The 14,646-nt window shown below is 47.7% G+C and overlaps 1 protein-coding gene across 5 annotated transcripts in view; it reads right to left on the minus strand.

Annotated features, from left to right (window-relative positions):
• The window catches only part of LOC122883716 (rho guanine nucleotide exchange factor 10-like protein), a 31,305-nt gene extending 18,623 nt beyond the window's left edge, over window positions 1-12,682 (minus strand). The window contains exons 1-7 of one of the 5 annotated variants that reach the window (XM_044212790.1): window positions 12,540-12,671; window positions 9,400-9,467; window positions 5,922-6,179; window positions 5,798-5,825; window positions 4,836-4,909; window positions 3,628-3,864; window positions 3,352-3,482 (exon numbers count right to left, since the gene is read on the minus strand). In XM_044212790.1, coding sequence (XP_044068725.1) covers window positions 3,352-3,482; window positions 3,628-3,864; window positions 4,836-4,909; window positions 5,798-5,825; window positions 5,922-6,179; window positions 9,400-9,436 — 765 coding nt within the window. In that variant the 5' untranslated portion in view covers window positions 9,437-9,467; window positions 12,540-12,671. The other 4 variants (XM_044212792.1, XM_044212791.1, XM_044212793.1 and 1 more) reach the window with 4 other exon arrangements.
• Window positions 12,683-14,646: the final 1,964 nt, after the last annotated feature.

Here is a 14,646-nt window from a genome sequence, read left to right on the forward strand (position 1 = left end):
AAACACAGCGGCAGCAGCATGTACTGAGGTCAGCTCTGCTCCCCAGCCTCTTACACCAAGAATACAAACGTTTGTCTGACGTCAAATGGCAGAAGGAGCGGCAAGATTTTGGAACATTAAACAGAAGTGAATTGTTATTGTGTTTATGTCACTGGAGACCTGCTGATATTTTGGGACAATAAGACGATTCAGATGCTGTTTGCAGCTGAACGTCTACCTGTGAAGTCTGGGACACGGTATCAGTGCAGTACACACTGTTACTGTGGAGATCTGGTACAGAAGGGTTAATACACAACATGTATCTGCTCATTTTATGACTTTAAGGTGGGAACAGACCTTCAGATACATCCCCAACAACGTACACAGATTTCCAGTCTTTCGTTCAGAAAGAAGCATCATTAACGACTGAACACAAAACAGCGGCCGTCTGTGGTTAGAGTCACGCCGCTAGGCAAGAACACAGATCCTGCAGAAGAAGAAACGGACCGCCGTGAAAAACAGATTGTTTCGCTACGTGATGCTGCGATTTGCAGGCAAAGGGAGGAAACGTGCTAAATCTGCGTCAGACTGTGAACGAGAAGACGAGGACAGGAAACTGGACGGAGCCGGAGGAGAGACAACTTCAACACGATGAACTGGATCCCTCAAAACGATTCTCGTCCACTGTGCTGCTACGTGATGTCAGCAGTCCCAAATCCAGGCGTACAGATTAAAGGTTTAAAATAACTGTAAAGAGAACGATGGTCAGCTATTTAATAAGCAATAAACACCACGAGGTCCAAAATGAATTTAAACTAAATCTTGAATTCTACCACATGTGTGTTGAAACTGAAACTCACTGACCGAAGTCTGTTCCGGAGGGATAAACCTGTTAAACACACTCGGAGCTGAGAAGAGAAAGCAGCATCCCCTCTGTGACTTCTACATGTGTCCACTTGCAGCTGGCACTTATACACCACACACTGACAGACACACTTCTCCAGATCATTCATGTTCAGTGTCTTAGGAATTCACACACACACACATTGAGTATAAACGTTAAAATCAGGACAAATCTAATGAAATCAAAAGTCACCAAGACTCAGAATCTGCTCAAACACTAATACGAATGTGACTCAATACCCAGCTCTGATATTACTAACTCTGATTATAGAAGACGAGACACCTACCTCCTACCAGCGAATGTCTTTCATTCAGATAAACCGCTCATACAAACAAAACACAGCAGAGAGACAGCAGCTGACGAACTGCTTATTCCGTGTGATCCGCTTCATAACACTGAAACTGCAGTTGCACCGTGTCCTTTTCAAAACTCTGACACACGAGCGGAGCGGGGAAAGTCCACCAGCAGGAGTAACTCACGGGGGCAGAAGCAGAAGACAGAAGTGCTGACTTAGCGAGGGCCTGCCAGAGAGAATTCACTTCCTCTTTTCATCACCAGCTTTCATTCACACTGTACATTAACTTTAAATGAACTAACTGGTTTTTCCCCCGCCAACGTGATTTCTGGGTTGGACCCATATGGACTTTTTAAAGTGGATACCCACAGACCGACGGATGTTTCATTTCAACATTCAGTACCTGTAAATGCTAAAAATAAGTTCTGGATCAGCCGTCCACTGATCTTAAAGCGGCACTAATCAATATTCTTACAGCAACAGGAAAGGAGTCGCTTGTAGTGACGAACCTGCAGAGATTTAGCACCCGGTCTGCGGTTCCTCTCAGCCGCAGAGCGCTCTGCCGTGCTTCGGCTCAGTGTTTAGGTTTTACAGACGCCATGTTGCCGCTCTGGTTCGCTCTCAGAGCGTCGCTGCCAGAGAAGAAGAAGCTGCAAGAAGCCGCCGAGCTGCTGCCCAAACATTCATTAATGCTGCTTTAAATCTTTGCTAAATTGGTTTTCAATTTATATTCTTTTGCCATCATGTTTATCATTTGTTCTACAACATACGAATATATATATAATATAAATATAATATATATAATGACCTCATAAAACAGTTACTGCGTTAGTATTTGTGACCTGTATCTGTGAAGCACTTTGCAAACCTGTTTTTTAAAGGTGTGACGATGTTATTATACTGCATATTGATCACCTATCAGTCGAATCCATGTTTTCAGCGTATGTGCAGTAATGTTATCTTATCCAACAGGCTGAATGTGCATATTAGGTCCACCATAACCCCACATTCTCACAGTGAGGGGTGTCGGGCGCTTACAACAACGGAGCTAGCAGCAGTTAGCTTAGCTTCAGTTAAGCTTTTGAAACAAGTCAGGAACAACGAAGGAATCAAAGAGAAGCGGTAAGCCGGGAAATAAAACTACAACGAAACAGAAAAAAGTGAATCCTGAAATGATACAGAAAGCAAAACTAACTGGAAAATGTGGAACTAAAATAACTTTGATGAGCAGGCATTCTGCATGTGGACCAAAATATCACATCCTCTCCAGTGTGGCACTGAATGACGCAAACCTCTTCAACCCGATTCACAACAGGCATCGATTCCTCAGCACACGGCTGACGCACACACATCGAGTTAATGGTGACACACGGCTCCAACTCTACTAAATGGAAAATGGAAGCATAACTCGAAGTATTTTCACACCAGAGAAACATCATGAGGAACTCTTCATCTAAATGTATAGGCCCCCGTTTCTGCCAGGACTCGGACTGTTCCACGTCAGCCCTAGCAGTGGCAGCGAACGGACTGGACCTTCTTGCCTGTACGAGCAGGATCACAGTGCTGAACTGACTCTGGACTCGGTGCTGGTTCTTCTGTTTGTGAAACTGTATGTTGGCACTCATCATTGTTGTTAATGTGGTTAAGTGGTCGGACGGTTGTGTCCCAAACACCGCTGTTACTACAGAAGGTTAATCCAGCTAACAGTTAGCTATATTTTAAGCTAGCACTGGATACCGCGAGGCAGCACGCTGCATTTCTCAGTCTGTGTGGTCGCGTCACGTGTTAATATACTCTGAAGTACGGGACCGACTCGTGTTGTAAATATTCAGTATTTGCTGTTCATATCAAGGCTATTAGTTATATAAATAAATAATAAATGGTGATTATTGCGTCAGTATTTTGCCATTCATCCTGCCCAGATGTTGACGTGGAGAGGCCAGAACCTTACTGTTTTAATATTCCTTCATTACATAATATTCCTGTATTATTTTTGTTGTGTATTTCCAGATGGCACATGTTCTGCTGAAACTGGAATAAAGTCCCGGACAGTGTCTAACAGAGGACGGGAGCTTCAGCACACCTGTGATGTACACAGTGTCCCTAACACTGAAGGTTGTTCACGTTTAAAAGAAAATGATGTAAATGTGTTTATTATATATCTAGAAGTTACCTTGCTGCCGCTGCGGGCCGGAGGAGCAGTCTCACTGTCAGACTCATCGTAGCTCTCAAACTCACTGGAGCTCCAGCCGCTGGAGCCGCGGCGACCGGGTCTCTGGATGTCCTCATAGATGTCTTCAACATCTACACAAGGGAGCCAACAGATGAACAAAACACACTGTGCAGCTTCATATAACTCAGATGTGTCTCTGTAGTTTCAGTCAGTCTGTGTTAGATACTGCAGGACGCTCCTGTGTGGACTGTCTGTAATGTGAAGACGGAGGCTCACCGTCCACTGGGTGCAGGTTCTCAGCAGGTACGTCATCATACACGACCTCTGGGTCTCTGCCCACGCTGTCTGGGCCGCAGGTCTCTGCGCTCTGATTGGATGGCGCGTCTACAGCAGCTGAGCGATGTTCAGTCTGTGGACTGGCTGAAGAAGACACCTCGTCCTCAGCAGTGTCCTGCTGTGTTACTGCACTGCTGGACTCATCCCGACCGCCTTCCGGCATTACGGACGGTTTTCCTACAAAACACTGAATTTGTCACTTTGAGCAGACGCCTGGAACCCCTTCAGGGACCGTGGGGTAAGTCATGTGATTTGGCTTTTACCCTTATGAGGAGTGTGTGTGAGTGTGTTTCTGGAGTTCACGTGTTGCTGTCTTTAGCAGAGCACCCACTTCACTCAAAGGAAGCACACCTGTCTTGCATGTGATTTCTATAAAGACCGATTTATTCTCTGATAGGAGGTTTACTGCCTTCAGGGAAGTTCACTAATTTAATTCATGACGCAGGACTGAAGAACGGGTTCAACAGCCACATTACTGCGACCTGTCAAGACTGGCATAATACAGTTAAACATGACTTCCCACTACATGTACAGTCTAATGACTGAATTCCCTGTAAACACACACATGCACAGACAGATGTGTTTATGTACAGGTACGTTACAGGGGGCAGAGGACAGCTAGCTCTTGCTAATGCTAACAGCTAGGTGACTGGCTGTGTTTCACTGGAAGCAGGAAACACAGTCTGAACAGGACTTTGCTCTCTGTTCCAACTCGACAGGGAACTCGTTTACATTTTTAAAATGAAAACGCAGCATCTTACCTTTGCTACAAGCTAGCTACTACCAAAGCTAACACTACAGGCAGGTTGTGTACCTTTGTTTAATCGCAGCGTGAGCTCTGAAAGCACACTGAGCCACTCCTTGGCTCGATGTGATGTCTGGGCTGTCCGCATGCAAGCAAACACAAAAACATCCTCCCTTTGGTGAGAGTACGGACACAGACCTGCTCAGCCTCGGAGCCAGAGCCCCGGTCCAGAGCCAGAGATCCAGTCCAGAGCCAAAGATCTGGTCCAGAGCCAGAGCCCCGGTCCAGAGCCAGAGCCCCGGTCCAGAGCCAGAGCCCCGGTCCAGAGCCAGAGATCTGGTCCAGAGCCAGAGATCTGGTGTGTGGGGCCAGATGTGGCTGTTATATGAGATACTGCTGTTACCTTCATTAATGCTGCTCGCTGTCCAGAAAGCCGCTGCCTCTTCAGTCGCTCCCAGATCAGAGGAGGTGGAACGTCTGCAACAAGCATTTTAATCTCAAAGAACTTTTCATATTTATCATGTTAAAATGTCAGCTGATTCTTGTGGCAACATATTTTATCAATCTCTCTCGAGACGAATGTCACTCCAGAACTCAAACAGATAAAAACATGAAACCTGGTTAACAAAAAAAAACAAACTCAACTTCAGTCTCAAGATAACAGGCGGGCAGATCGTAACCCCTGTCTCTGTTGAGACACAATCCGCATTCGCTGATGAAGACCATGCAGTGTGCTTTAAAGCTCTGGAATAAAGCTACAGTGGGACCAATCAGAGCCTGCTGACAGTAAAAGAGGGAAGACGGGGACCTTTGTCGGCCACAGAAACCGACCAGGCTGCTGGATCGGTCTTGTGTTGCCATGAAATGTGTTGAGCTCTGTTAAATGTTGGACCGTCTGTACCCATTATCACCACCCCCAGCCAAAGTCTCAGTCCAGGATAACACCAGATGCATGTCACTGCTCGGTAACACAACATGCTGATTACTTTCCCAAAAACCTTGAAGGACTTGTGGATCTCACGGCTCCGTTCAGGCATTTTGCAGTTGCACTGATTCTCCAATAGGGGGGCGGCCTCTCACTGGTGTCTGAACTGCTTTCTCTTTAACTACACAGCTTCACACTGTGGAGGTCATTTTGTGATTTTGCTCACAGCTGGATTTGGTACATGTTTACCACCGAAAACCCCTTTACAGCATTAATACGAGCATGTTTCTTCAGTTCCATCCATTTGGGACAAGATGCTACACGCTACACTGGCTTTAAATGGTATTTCAGAGACGACTGGTTTTGGTTTACGGATGTCGTTGTGGCGGATTAAATGTTTGCTTTAGTTACAGGCTTTAATTTGTTCCATCACAACTTACCCCTCCGGTGACTCCCTGACCTCCATATCTGGTGAGAAAGAAAACGACATTATAATGCGGTCGACACGCAGACAAGCCCTCATCTTAATGCATCCGCAGCTGCTGTTTTACACGCTTCATTCACCTGAGCAGTGCTGGTGCATCAGCGGGGGGTTCTGGTCCTTCTGCCCGGCGCTGGTGGCCCCTGCTGTCCCCTGGCCGGTGTTTGTCTGGGCACCGAGGTTTGACCCCGCTGTGTCTGTGGTCCACTCACTCTTCGTCAAAGGGCCACAGCTCACCTGTGGGGGTCTGACGTCGTCCCCGTCATCAAACTCAAACTTCTCCCCCTGCTCATCTTCATCCTCATCTTCCTCTATGTGTGGCGCCCCGTTAGATATAGGCACTGAGGAAAGAAGCAAGTGATTTAGTGCTAAACGCTACTTTTACATTACATTTTTACATTTCCAGCTTTCCTGGAGCTTTACACAGAGCGTATTTATTGCAGCACTGTTGTATTTAAGTGCAAATAAACGAAGAGTAATTACTGCTGAATACAGGGGAGAAAGAAAGCCCACACAAACATGGAGATCCTGTAAACTCCAGACTCTCCGGGCAGTGTCAACAGATCCAAGACTTCTTTGCTGTGAGAAGAACGTGCTGCTACTGAGCCGCGGTGCCTCTTTGTTTAGGCCAGAAGTAACAAACTGTCTCAATAAATTCAAAACAGAGGAAGGCTGTGTTTTTGCAGCCCGGTTCCAGACCTCTGAGTCACCGCACGCACGTCTAATTAGCTCTGCGATAGGCCTGTTCACTGACCGCTGTTCGACCAATCAACGCTCTGCAAGTTGGACTGAGAACACGGATGTCATCTTCCTGCATCCTGTAGCTACCTGGCAACATCCATCATAAAAAGGGGAGGAGCCTGGATGAGATCAACACACCTGTGCAGGTTGTTGTAAGCTGACTTACAGAAATAACAACTCTGAAACCGACATGTTTCTTCTGTGTCAGCTGAAAACTAACGAACAGAAACACCAGCTGCTCCTGATTGGTTAGGGAGAGACGAACAACAAAGTTTCATCTCACATGAACCTGATGTCAGACTGAATGACTGACGCGAAACAAAATGGTGGTTCAGTCTGATGAGCATGCTAATGTGATTTACTGTGGATATCAGTGCGTTCAGCACGGAGCTGGAGTCCGGATGAGAGTTGGCCTAGCTTAGCATAAAGACTGGAAGCAGGGGGAAACAGCTAGCCTGCTTCTGCCAACACCTCTAAAGCTCCCTATCCCGTCTGTTTACCCCGTACCCGGATGTCTTGTTGCAGTGACGCCACCTCAGCGAGGCTGTCAGGTACAGCACCATCAGGAGACCGAAACCTGCTCCCTGACTGCGTCACTTGACTGAATTCTGTCTGTCAACAGCAGCGTCTCGATGATATACGATCACTGACCTGCCATGTGTCTAAATCTCCTTTTCATCAGCCAGCTAATATCTTCATCTCGTGTTACATTTACACTGTGAATTTTGCCGCAGTAAGCTGCCCGAGCAGGTGTTCCCACGCCTCCACAGGTGGAAGCCAACAAAGCGACGCCGCAGGTGCGTCCACCGTGCGACTCGCTTGTGGATCTGAAGCTCCTCGGTGCTTCTGGAGTCCTCTCTGTACCTCTGGGTGCAACAGACCAGCCTAAGAGTTAGAGGCCAGACCGCGCGGCCCACAGGTGGTCGACCAGTGAGCTGAGCATCATGGGAAACGGAGGATTAGTAGCCGTTGGTAGGAGAGATTACACTCTAAACATATGGCTTTAAGCACCAACCTGTCACTCCTCATTTGCACCACAACTTAAACACCCAAACAACAACAAGGCTGAACTGGGCAAAGAGAGCAATTGTTTCAGGGCTCCAGACCCCCAGGGGCCCCCGACAGCCCCGGGTTTTCACCTCTCAGGCTCCAGCACAGGCTGCCCCAAACAGCTGATGGGTGGAGTTTTTTAAAGAAGCTCTGCAGACAAAAAACTACAGCTACTACTACTACTACCACAATGTGGTGCTGGAGGAAAAACGTCTTCTTTAAAATGACATTTATACTTTGATTTACAGGAGACAGTGTGTAATTATAAAATGCACCTTAAAAGACGCTGAAATCAGTCAGTCACAGAAAAGGCAGTCGAAAACAACACTGTCGATAATAAGCTGCTGACGCTGCCCGACAGAAACACTGTCTCCATTACATCGTTTGTTTATGGTATGTGCTTATATATCATTTTCAGATTTGTCTAAACTCTTATATGCAGTATGCATATCGGCCCTCAAAAATCCAGACTATAATAATATATATGTCGTTTTAACTTGTGTTCAATAGATTTATCACACAGCTAACCTGGGGCCAGGTAGTGTGTGGGACAACAGGGGTCAGTGGGGGCCCAGGAGCTCGTGTCCACCGTGGGAACCTCAAGCAGGTCAGTGAGGCCGTGAAGGATAAATCTTCAGGTCGGCCGTACAGAAACCTGTGAGTATAGTGCTTCCTGGACTGCAGTTTATTTACAGCACTTTGCTCCGTTGGGAGGCATCCAGAGTTCACTGTGCCAAACCGCCTCCACCTCCTCACAGGTAGCTCTGGCTCCAGGTGATGTCACATGACCTGCAGAGGCTTGCTCCCTCTTGCACAACTTATGGTAACCAGAACAGCAGGGGATTAATGAGTCAGGCTTCACCTACAGGCCCTGAGCCTGACTGCTCGTGCTCAGTTCAGAACGCACTTTTCGTTGCTGCAGGACGTCATTACGAAACAATAAGAGGTCAGAACTGAGTTCACGATAGAATCGACATTTTCTAATATTAACGGGGATTTCACGTGGAAACAACCGGTTTTCACGTCGAGCCGAGTGCTTCTCGAACAGAAAACTGTTGTATGACATCATCTGTGGCTCTGGAGACGGTGACCCTGATGATGTCATCAGGGTTGAGACTTCGAGGTCAGAGAGACGTCGACATTTAGAAAACAGAAAGCCTGCATTACAAGTAACGTGGGCATTTAGCAGGCAGGGAGAGTCTAATGAAAGAACTATTGAGCTGCATTATGGGAAATGTAGGATCCACGGTTTTTGACGTACTTGGCACTAAAAGTCAGGATATCTCTGCCTCTGCTGTTTCCAACATCTGTCTCTTTGCAAGGTCCCCGACTTTATGGAAGTGCAATACTAAATCGTCACAGCACAGACGAAACCAGACACGCTACATACGTCATGTGACGAAGTTCTGCACCTGGTGCTATTTAATGTCACACTCTGGAAATGATGTCTTATAAACTTACCATCGTTCATTTATTCATCAGTAGGATTAATGAGAACACAGTCTCACATATACATTATACATTATATACATCTCATATATATCTATATTTGCTGAAAAGCAGAAACTGCGGCCTGACAAATAAGACAACAGTACGCTTCAGAGGCGCTGCCTGGCTTAACGGCAGACCTACTGGATCAACGAGTGAAGGATATTACAGAAGCTACGGGTCCAATCAGGGCTCAGCACAGGCCAGGACCTGCGACAGGAAGAATTCAACCGGAGACATCTAAATGATTCAGATCATCAGTATGGCGGCTGAATGACTCACCCAACGGGTGACAGAGAAGTGGCTGTGGGGAGGTCATGCTGGCTCCGTCTCAATGGGCACATCAGCTCCTGTGAACACACAAACCACCTCATTAAAGAGCGTTTCAGTTGACACTTACAGTTCAAACTGGAACTAATTAAACTCAGAGTCAGGTGTGTCCAGCTGTGGGCTATCCATGTGAGTTAGCATTAAACAGCCGCTGCAGGCTAACCGGCTAACGACGGCTTTACACTTCAAGCTGCCCTCCGCGAACCAAACGTCACATGATCTGATGGATCTCTGCAGAGCAGGAACATGTGAAGTCATCACAGCTAAAATACTGATATAAAGAAAACCTCAGCGTCTGTCTCCAGGTGTCTCCAGGTGTCTTCAGGTGTCTCCAGGTGTCGGGCAGTTCTGCTGCAGATGTTTTAAAGCGGTATAAGGCCTTTAGTGTCTCAGAGGGAGCTGAGTGAAGTCTGATAAATGTCCTCAGATGTCTCTGGTTCTGCTGCAGCGATTTGATCCTTTTTGTTTGAAACTGTCCGCCGTGCGTCTGGCAGAGTTACAGGCCTGAGATGATCAATCTGTGGAGGAATCTTTTGAAATCACGCATTCCAAACAAATACTCGTGTCTATGAACAAATACCAAGTCCAGAAATGAGCATTCGGAGAAAATGACTAAGATTCCAAATAATGTCTGACTCTCACGCCTGCCTGAATAAACACACAGCGAAATGTGAGATGGATCGAATACGATTCAACACAGAGAATGTGATGTGTCCAAAACAGAACTGTAAAGGATTTCCTAACTTTGGAAGAGTCACCTTCCTCCCACACACACACATGGTGACGCACAGGTACGATGAAGAGCGGAGCTTTGGGAAACCAGTGTTTATCCACATGGACGACCGGCTACAGTTGTGTTTTTCTGTGTTTTGCCAAAGGCAGCATGAGCGCGTTACATTCCTCTACAGCGAATCCAGACGTGTCCTTTCTCAGACTGTTACTCAACCAGATGACGAGCCACTAAAACATGAGACCGAGGCTTCAAACGATTCTCCAAACCAGGCAGCTGGACATAAAATGGTGCTCTCTCGTGTCTTCACTAAGGCCAGGTCCTGTTCTAACACGAACGCTGACCTTTGAGTTTTATGTTATTAGCATCTGCATATGTAAATACTCAGATAAGAGACTCTGAGAAGAACCATCTCTTGTGCCAAGTTGAATTAAGAGAAAAATAGATGAATAATTCAGCAGGCTGTATGGAAAGAAGACGCCGTGGGCCTGGCAGCTGAATGGACAATAGCAGAGAGAGAGGGGGCTCTGCCGTCAGCTGTGAGGAGGAAACAGCCTCTGGATTGTCCGGACGAGGTGGTCCACCGACTCCCACTGCCATGGCAGCATTCAGTTAAAGCCCAAAGCCAAACAGGGAAACAAGACGAAGGCGCATTCTTGCATAATGTTTCACTGAAAGCTGATGAATTCTGTTGCGTGAGATGAGAGTGTTTAGCCCCATCGAGGCCTGAGGAAGACGACGCCACGACGAGTCAGGCCAACACAAAACATGTTAACAACTACACTGACCGGACATTTAGGTATTCATGGCACCCAGAGGACGATTCCTCGTGATTCTGGCGCCACCGTCAGTTACAAGGTTTCCCCTTGGCCAGCACTTTGGTCCAGGAGAAGCTCTCGACAGCTGCTGGATGGATTTCACGATATTAGCTTCGAGCACTGGTTGTGTTAGTGAGGTGTGGCTCCGCCGCGAGGGAGCGCTGCCTAGCACATCGCCCCAAACTCTCCCACAGGTGTTCAGCTGGGCTGAGATCAGTACTCAGTCTCTGTTTGAGTGCAGACATTCGTGGTCCCCAGAAGACCAGTACTACTGACTCTGGTGGTCCCCTGACTTTTATTCTAGCACCAGCAGCTGGTTAAAGTTTTATCTTGTGAAATATCTCGAGCAGTGTGTGCAGACTTTCATGGTCCCCAGAAGACGTAGCTTCCTCACTTTGGTGGACTCCTGACTTTTCGTCCAGCGCCACAATGAGGTCGAAATGTGTGGATCTGAGTGAAACATCTACAAAGTCAGTCCACCGCTTTTGATCCAGAAACACCGGCAGCTGCTGGACTGTGATGAGACGTGCTTCATCGTTCACGCTCCCCTCAGGATGAACTGTAATAACTCTGCTGATCCTCTGACTTTCCATCTAGCGCCACCATCAGGTCGACATGTTGACGCGTCCATGGTGAACATTACACCTGCTAAACATCAGCATGTTAGCATTGCCGCTGTGAGCTTGTTAGCGTGCTAACATCAGCACCACCGAGGCTACGGAGCTGCAGCCTCCTGCTGCTGCCCTCTAGCTCCCCCTTCAGGACAGCGTCCATGTACAACATGTAACAGCAGATCACATGAGGCTGAACACAGGACACCGAAAACTAAGCAAGGATGGAATAAAGATGTTTTATTTATTGGCCTCGGGGGCTTGAGTCCCTCGACTCAAAAAGACAAAAATCAATTATAAATATATATTGTGGATTGTAATAACCATCGTGTGACTACAGTTGGTTGGTTAGTCTCAGTCAAACAGTCCTGAACGTGTATTATAAGCTCAGGATGGGATACAGGGATCATATATGAGTCCCTGACAGAAAGAGCTGCAGCAGGCTGACAGTACAGTGTGTCATCTGTATACATCATACTGCTGCTGCCTCATCTACAGATACAGCTGTACAGTATTATCTTTATAGAACATTATTATCTTAGTGTACATGTCTGTTTTTCTTTCATTATGTGTGTTATGCAGAATAATGTAGCTGCGTCCTGTATATAGTGTACTATTATACCTATTAATTATAAGCGCTGTGCCAACACAGTGCAGGCTCCAGGCTCCAGGCTGCAGGCTCCAGGCTCCAGGCTGCAGGCTCCAGGCTCCAGGCCAACACTAAGCCGTGAGCAGTGACGGGGCTCCGGCCCGCTGCTCTTATTGGTCTTCACTGCCGCTTCCTGACTAATAATCCACTCACCTGCCGTCCGGAGGTCACCGGGTTTATTAATACGCTCAACACAGATTTATATCTCCGCGTGTGCGTCCAGAGACGGGAGGTGTGTGGCGGTCTGTCCCCCCCTCCTCCCCCCCGGTGAAGACCTGGCTCACCTCTGGTCCTGCTCGTGCAGTCCACCGGCGGCTTCTCGCGCTCCTACTCCAGAAACATGGCTGCGGGTGAACGCAGGCTTCCCAAGAAACTCTTCTTTCCAGGGTTTTCCTGTCGTGTTTCCCTCCTCCTCCTCCTCCTCCTCTTCCTCTCTGTGTCCCGCTCTCCCGCTGCAGACAGACCAGACCGTACTAGCGTTACGTTAACGTTACTCACGTTAATAACGTAACTGCTGCCAGAACCGGCTGCGGTCTGGGCCGGAGATTAGCTTCACACACTCCCCGCAGATTGTGTCTGTGTGTCGGCTATAAATATATGTATATACATATATAAACTAACTTTGAAGCATTAGATATTTCCGTGTATTCGGCAGGAACAGAATCAGTCTGTCTGGTTACTTGTGGATGTAAAGGAGCAGGCGAACCGGTTCTAAAAAGTTGACATTTTATTGAAATGAATTGCTCCTTGGTGTGTTAGATTTATGCCGAATTGTATCTTTTGACAGCTCGTTTGGAATAAAAGTCCCACTCAGTATACCTTTTTGGATTATACTTGGTCGAAAACTAAATCACGCTTAAATGCCAGGTTTTGTAAAGGGGGGTTGGTGCGGTGGGTTTTCACTACATAAGAACGAACGCCAGATGTCGCCGTTGGGTCTAGCTGGATATGGGAGCGGCACAGGCTGACCCTGAAGTATTCAGGTCCAGTACAAATCCTCCATTAGGGCGGATATTTGTGTCTCTTCTCCGACTATATCACAGAGTTAATGAATTGATGTGACCCTGGCCCACTCCCGGGGTGAGAGAGAAGAATTACCAACTGAGACCACATCTACAGAAGTTCATTGCACACGTGTCAACACAACAAAAAGAACTCCCCACTGATTTTAAATCACTTACAGAATGACTGTAATGCACAATAATGAGCTGCTGCTGATCCAGAAGGACTTTCCTCAGGAACATGTGCACCAGGCTAATCAAGACCCCTCCTCGAAGACTTTTGGGCGGCTGTGATAGGCCACACAGGTCCGTCCCCTCTCTGAGCTTTTGTTGCAGTTCCTGCTAAATGTCACGCGGCAGACAGAGTGTTCTTGTACTGTCTGTCCGAGTGAGCCCGAGCTGCAGGTCTGGCTGCAGGTCTGGTTTCTGCAACACCTCGCTGTGCTGTGCAGAGGAAAAACATTCGCAGCCTGCCGCCGCGGCTCGACAGCGACGCTCATATGAACAGCAGCTGTGCTGTGGTTACATGTGGAAAGATACAAAGTGCACGAGTGGAACGGTTCCAGCCACCAGTTACAGAACAGAAGAGCCACAACGCAAAGGCCAAACACCACACCATACTAACGCAAAGGCCAAACGCCATACCATACCAACGCAAAGGCCAAACGCCATACCATACCAACGCAAAGGCCAAACGCCATACCATACCAACGCAAAGGCCAAACGCCATACCATACCAACGCAAAGGCCAAACGCCATTCCAACGCAAAGGCCAAACGCCATACCATACCAACTCAAAGGCCAAACGCCATACCATACCAACGCAAAGGCCAAACGCCATACCAACGCAAAGGCCAAACGCCATACCATACCAACGCAAAGGCCAAACGCCATACCAACGCAAAGGCCAAACGCCATACCATACCAACGCAAAGGCCAAACGCCATACCATATCAACGCAAAGGCCAAACGCCATACCAACACAAAGGCCAAACGTCATACCATACCAACGCAAAGGCCAAACGCCATACCATACCAACGCAAAGGCCAAACGCCATACCATACCAACGCAAAGGCCAAACGCCATACCAACGCAAAGGCCAAACGCCATACCAACGCAAAGGCCAAACGCCATACCATACCAACGCAAAGGCCAAACGCCATACCATACCAACGCGAAGGCCAAACGCCATACCATACCAACGCGAAGGCCAAACGCCACACCATACCAACGCAAAGGCCAAACGCCATACCAACGCAAAGGCCAAACGCCATACCATACCAACGCAAAGGCCAAACGCCATACCAACGCAAAGGCCAAACGCCATACCATACCAACGCAAAGGCCAAACGCCATACCAACGCAAAGGCCAAACGCCATACGCTGTGT

The sequence above is a fragment of the Siniperca chuatsi genome, linkage group LG10 (genome assembly GCF_020085105.1).
Source record: "Siniperca chuatsi isolate FFG_IHB_CAS linkage group LG10, ASM2008510v1, whole genome shotgun sequence".
Taxonomy (NCBI): Eukaryota; Metazoa; Chordata; class Actinopteri; order Centrarchiformes; family Sinipercidae; genus Siniperca; species Siniperca chuatsi.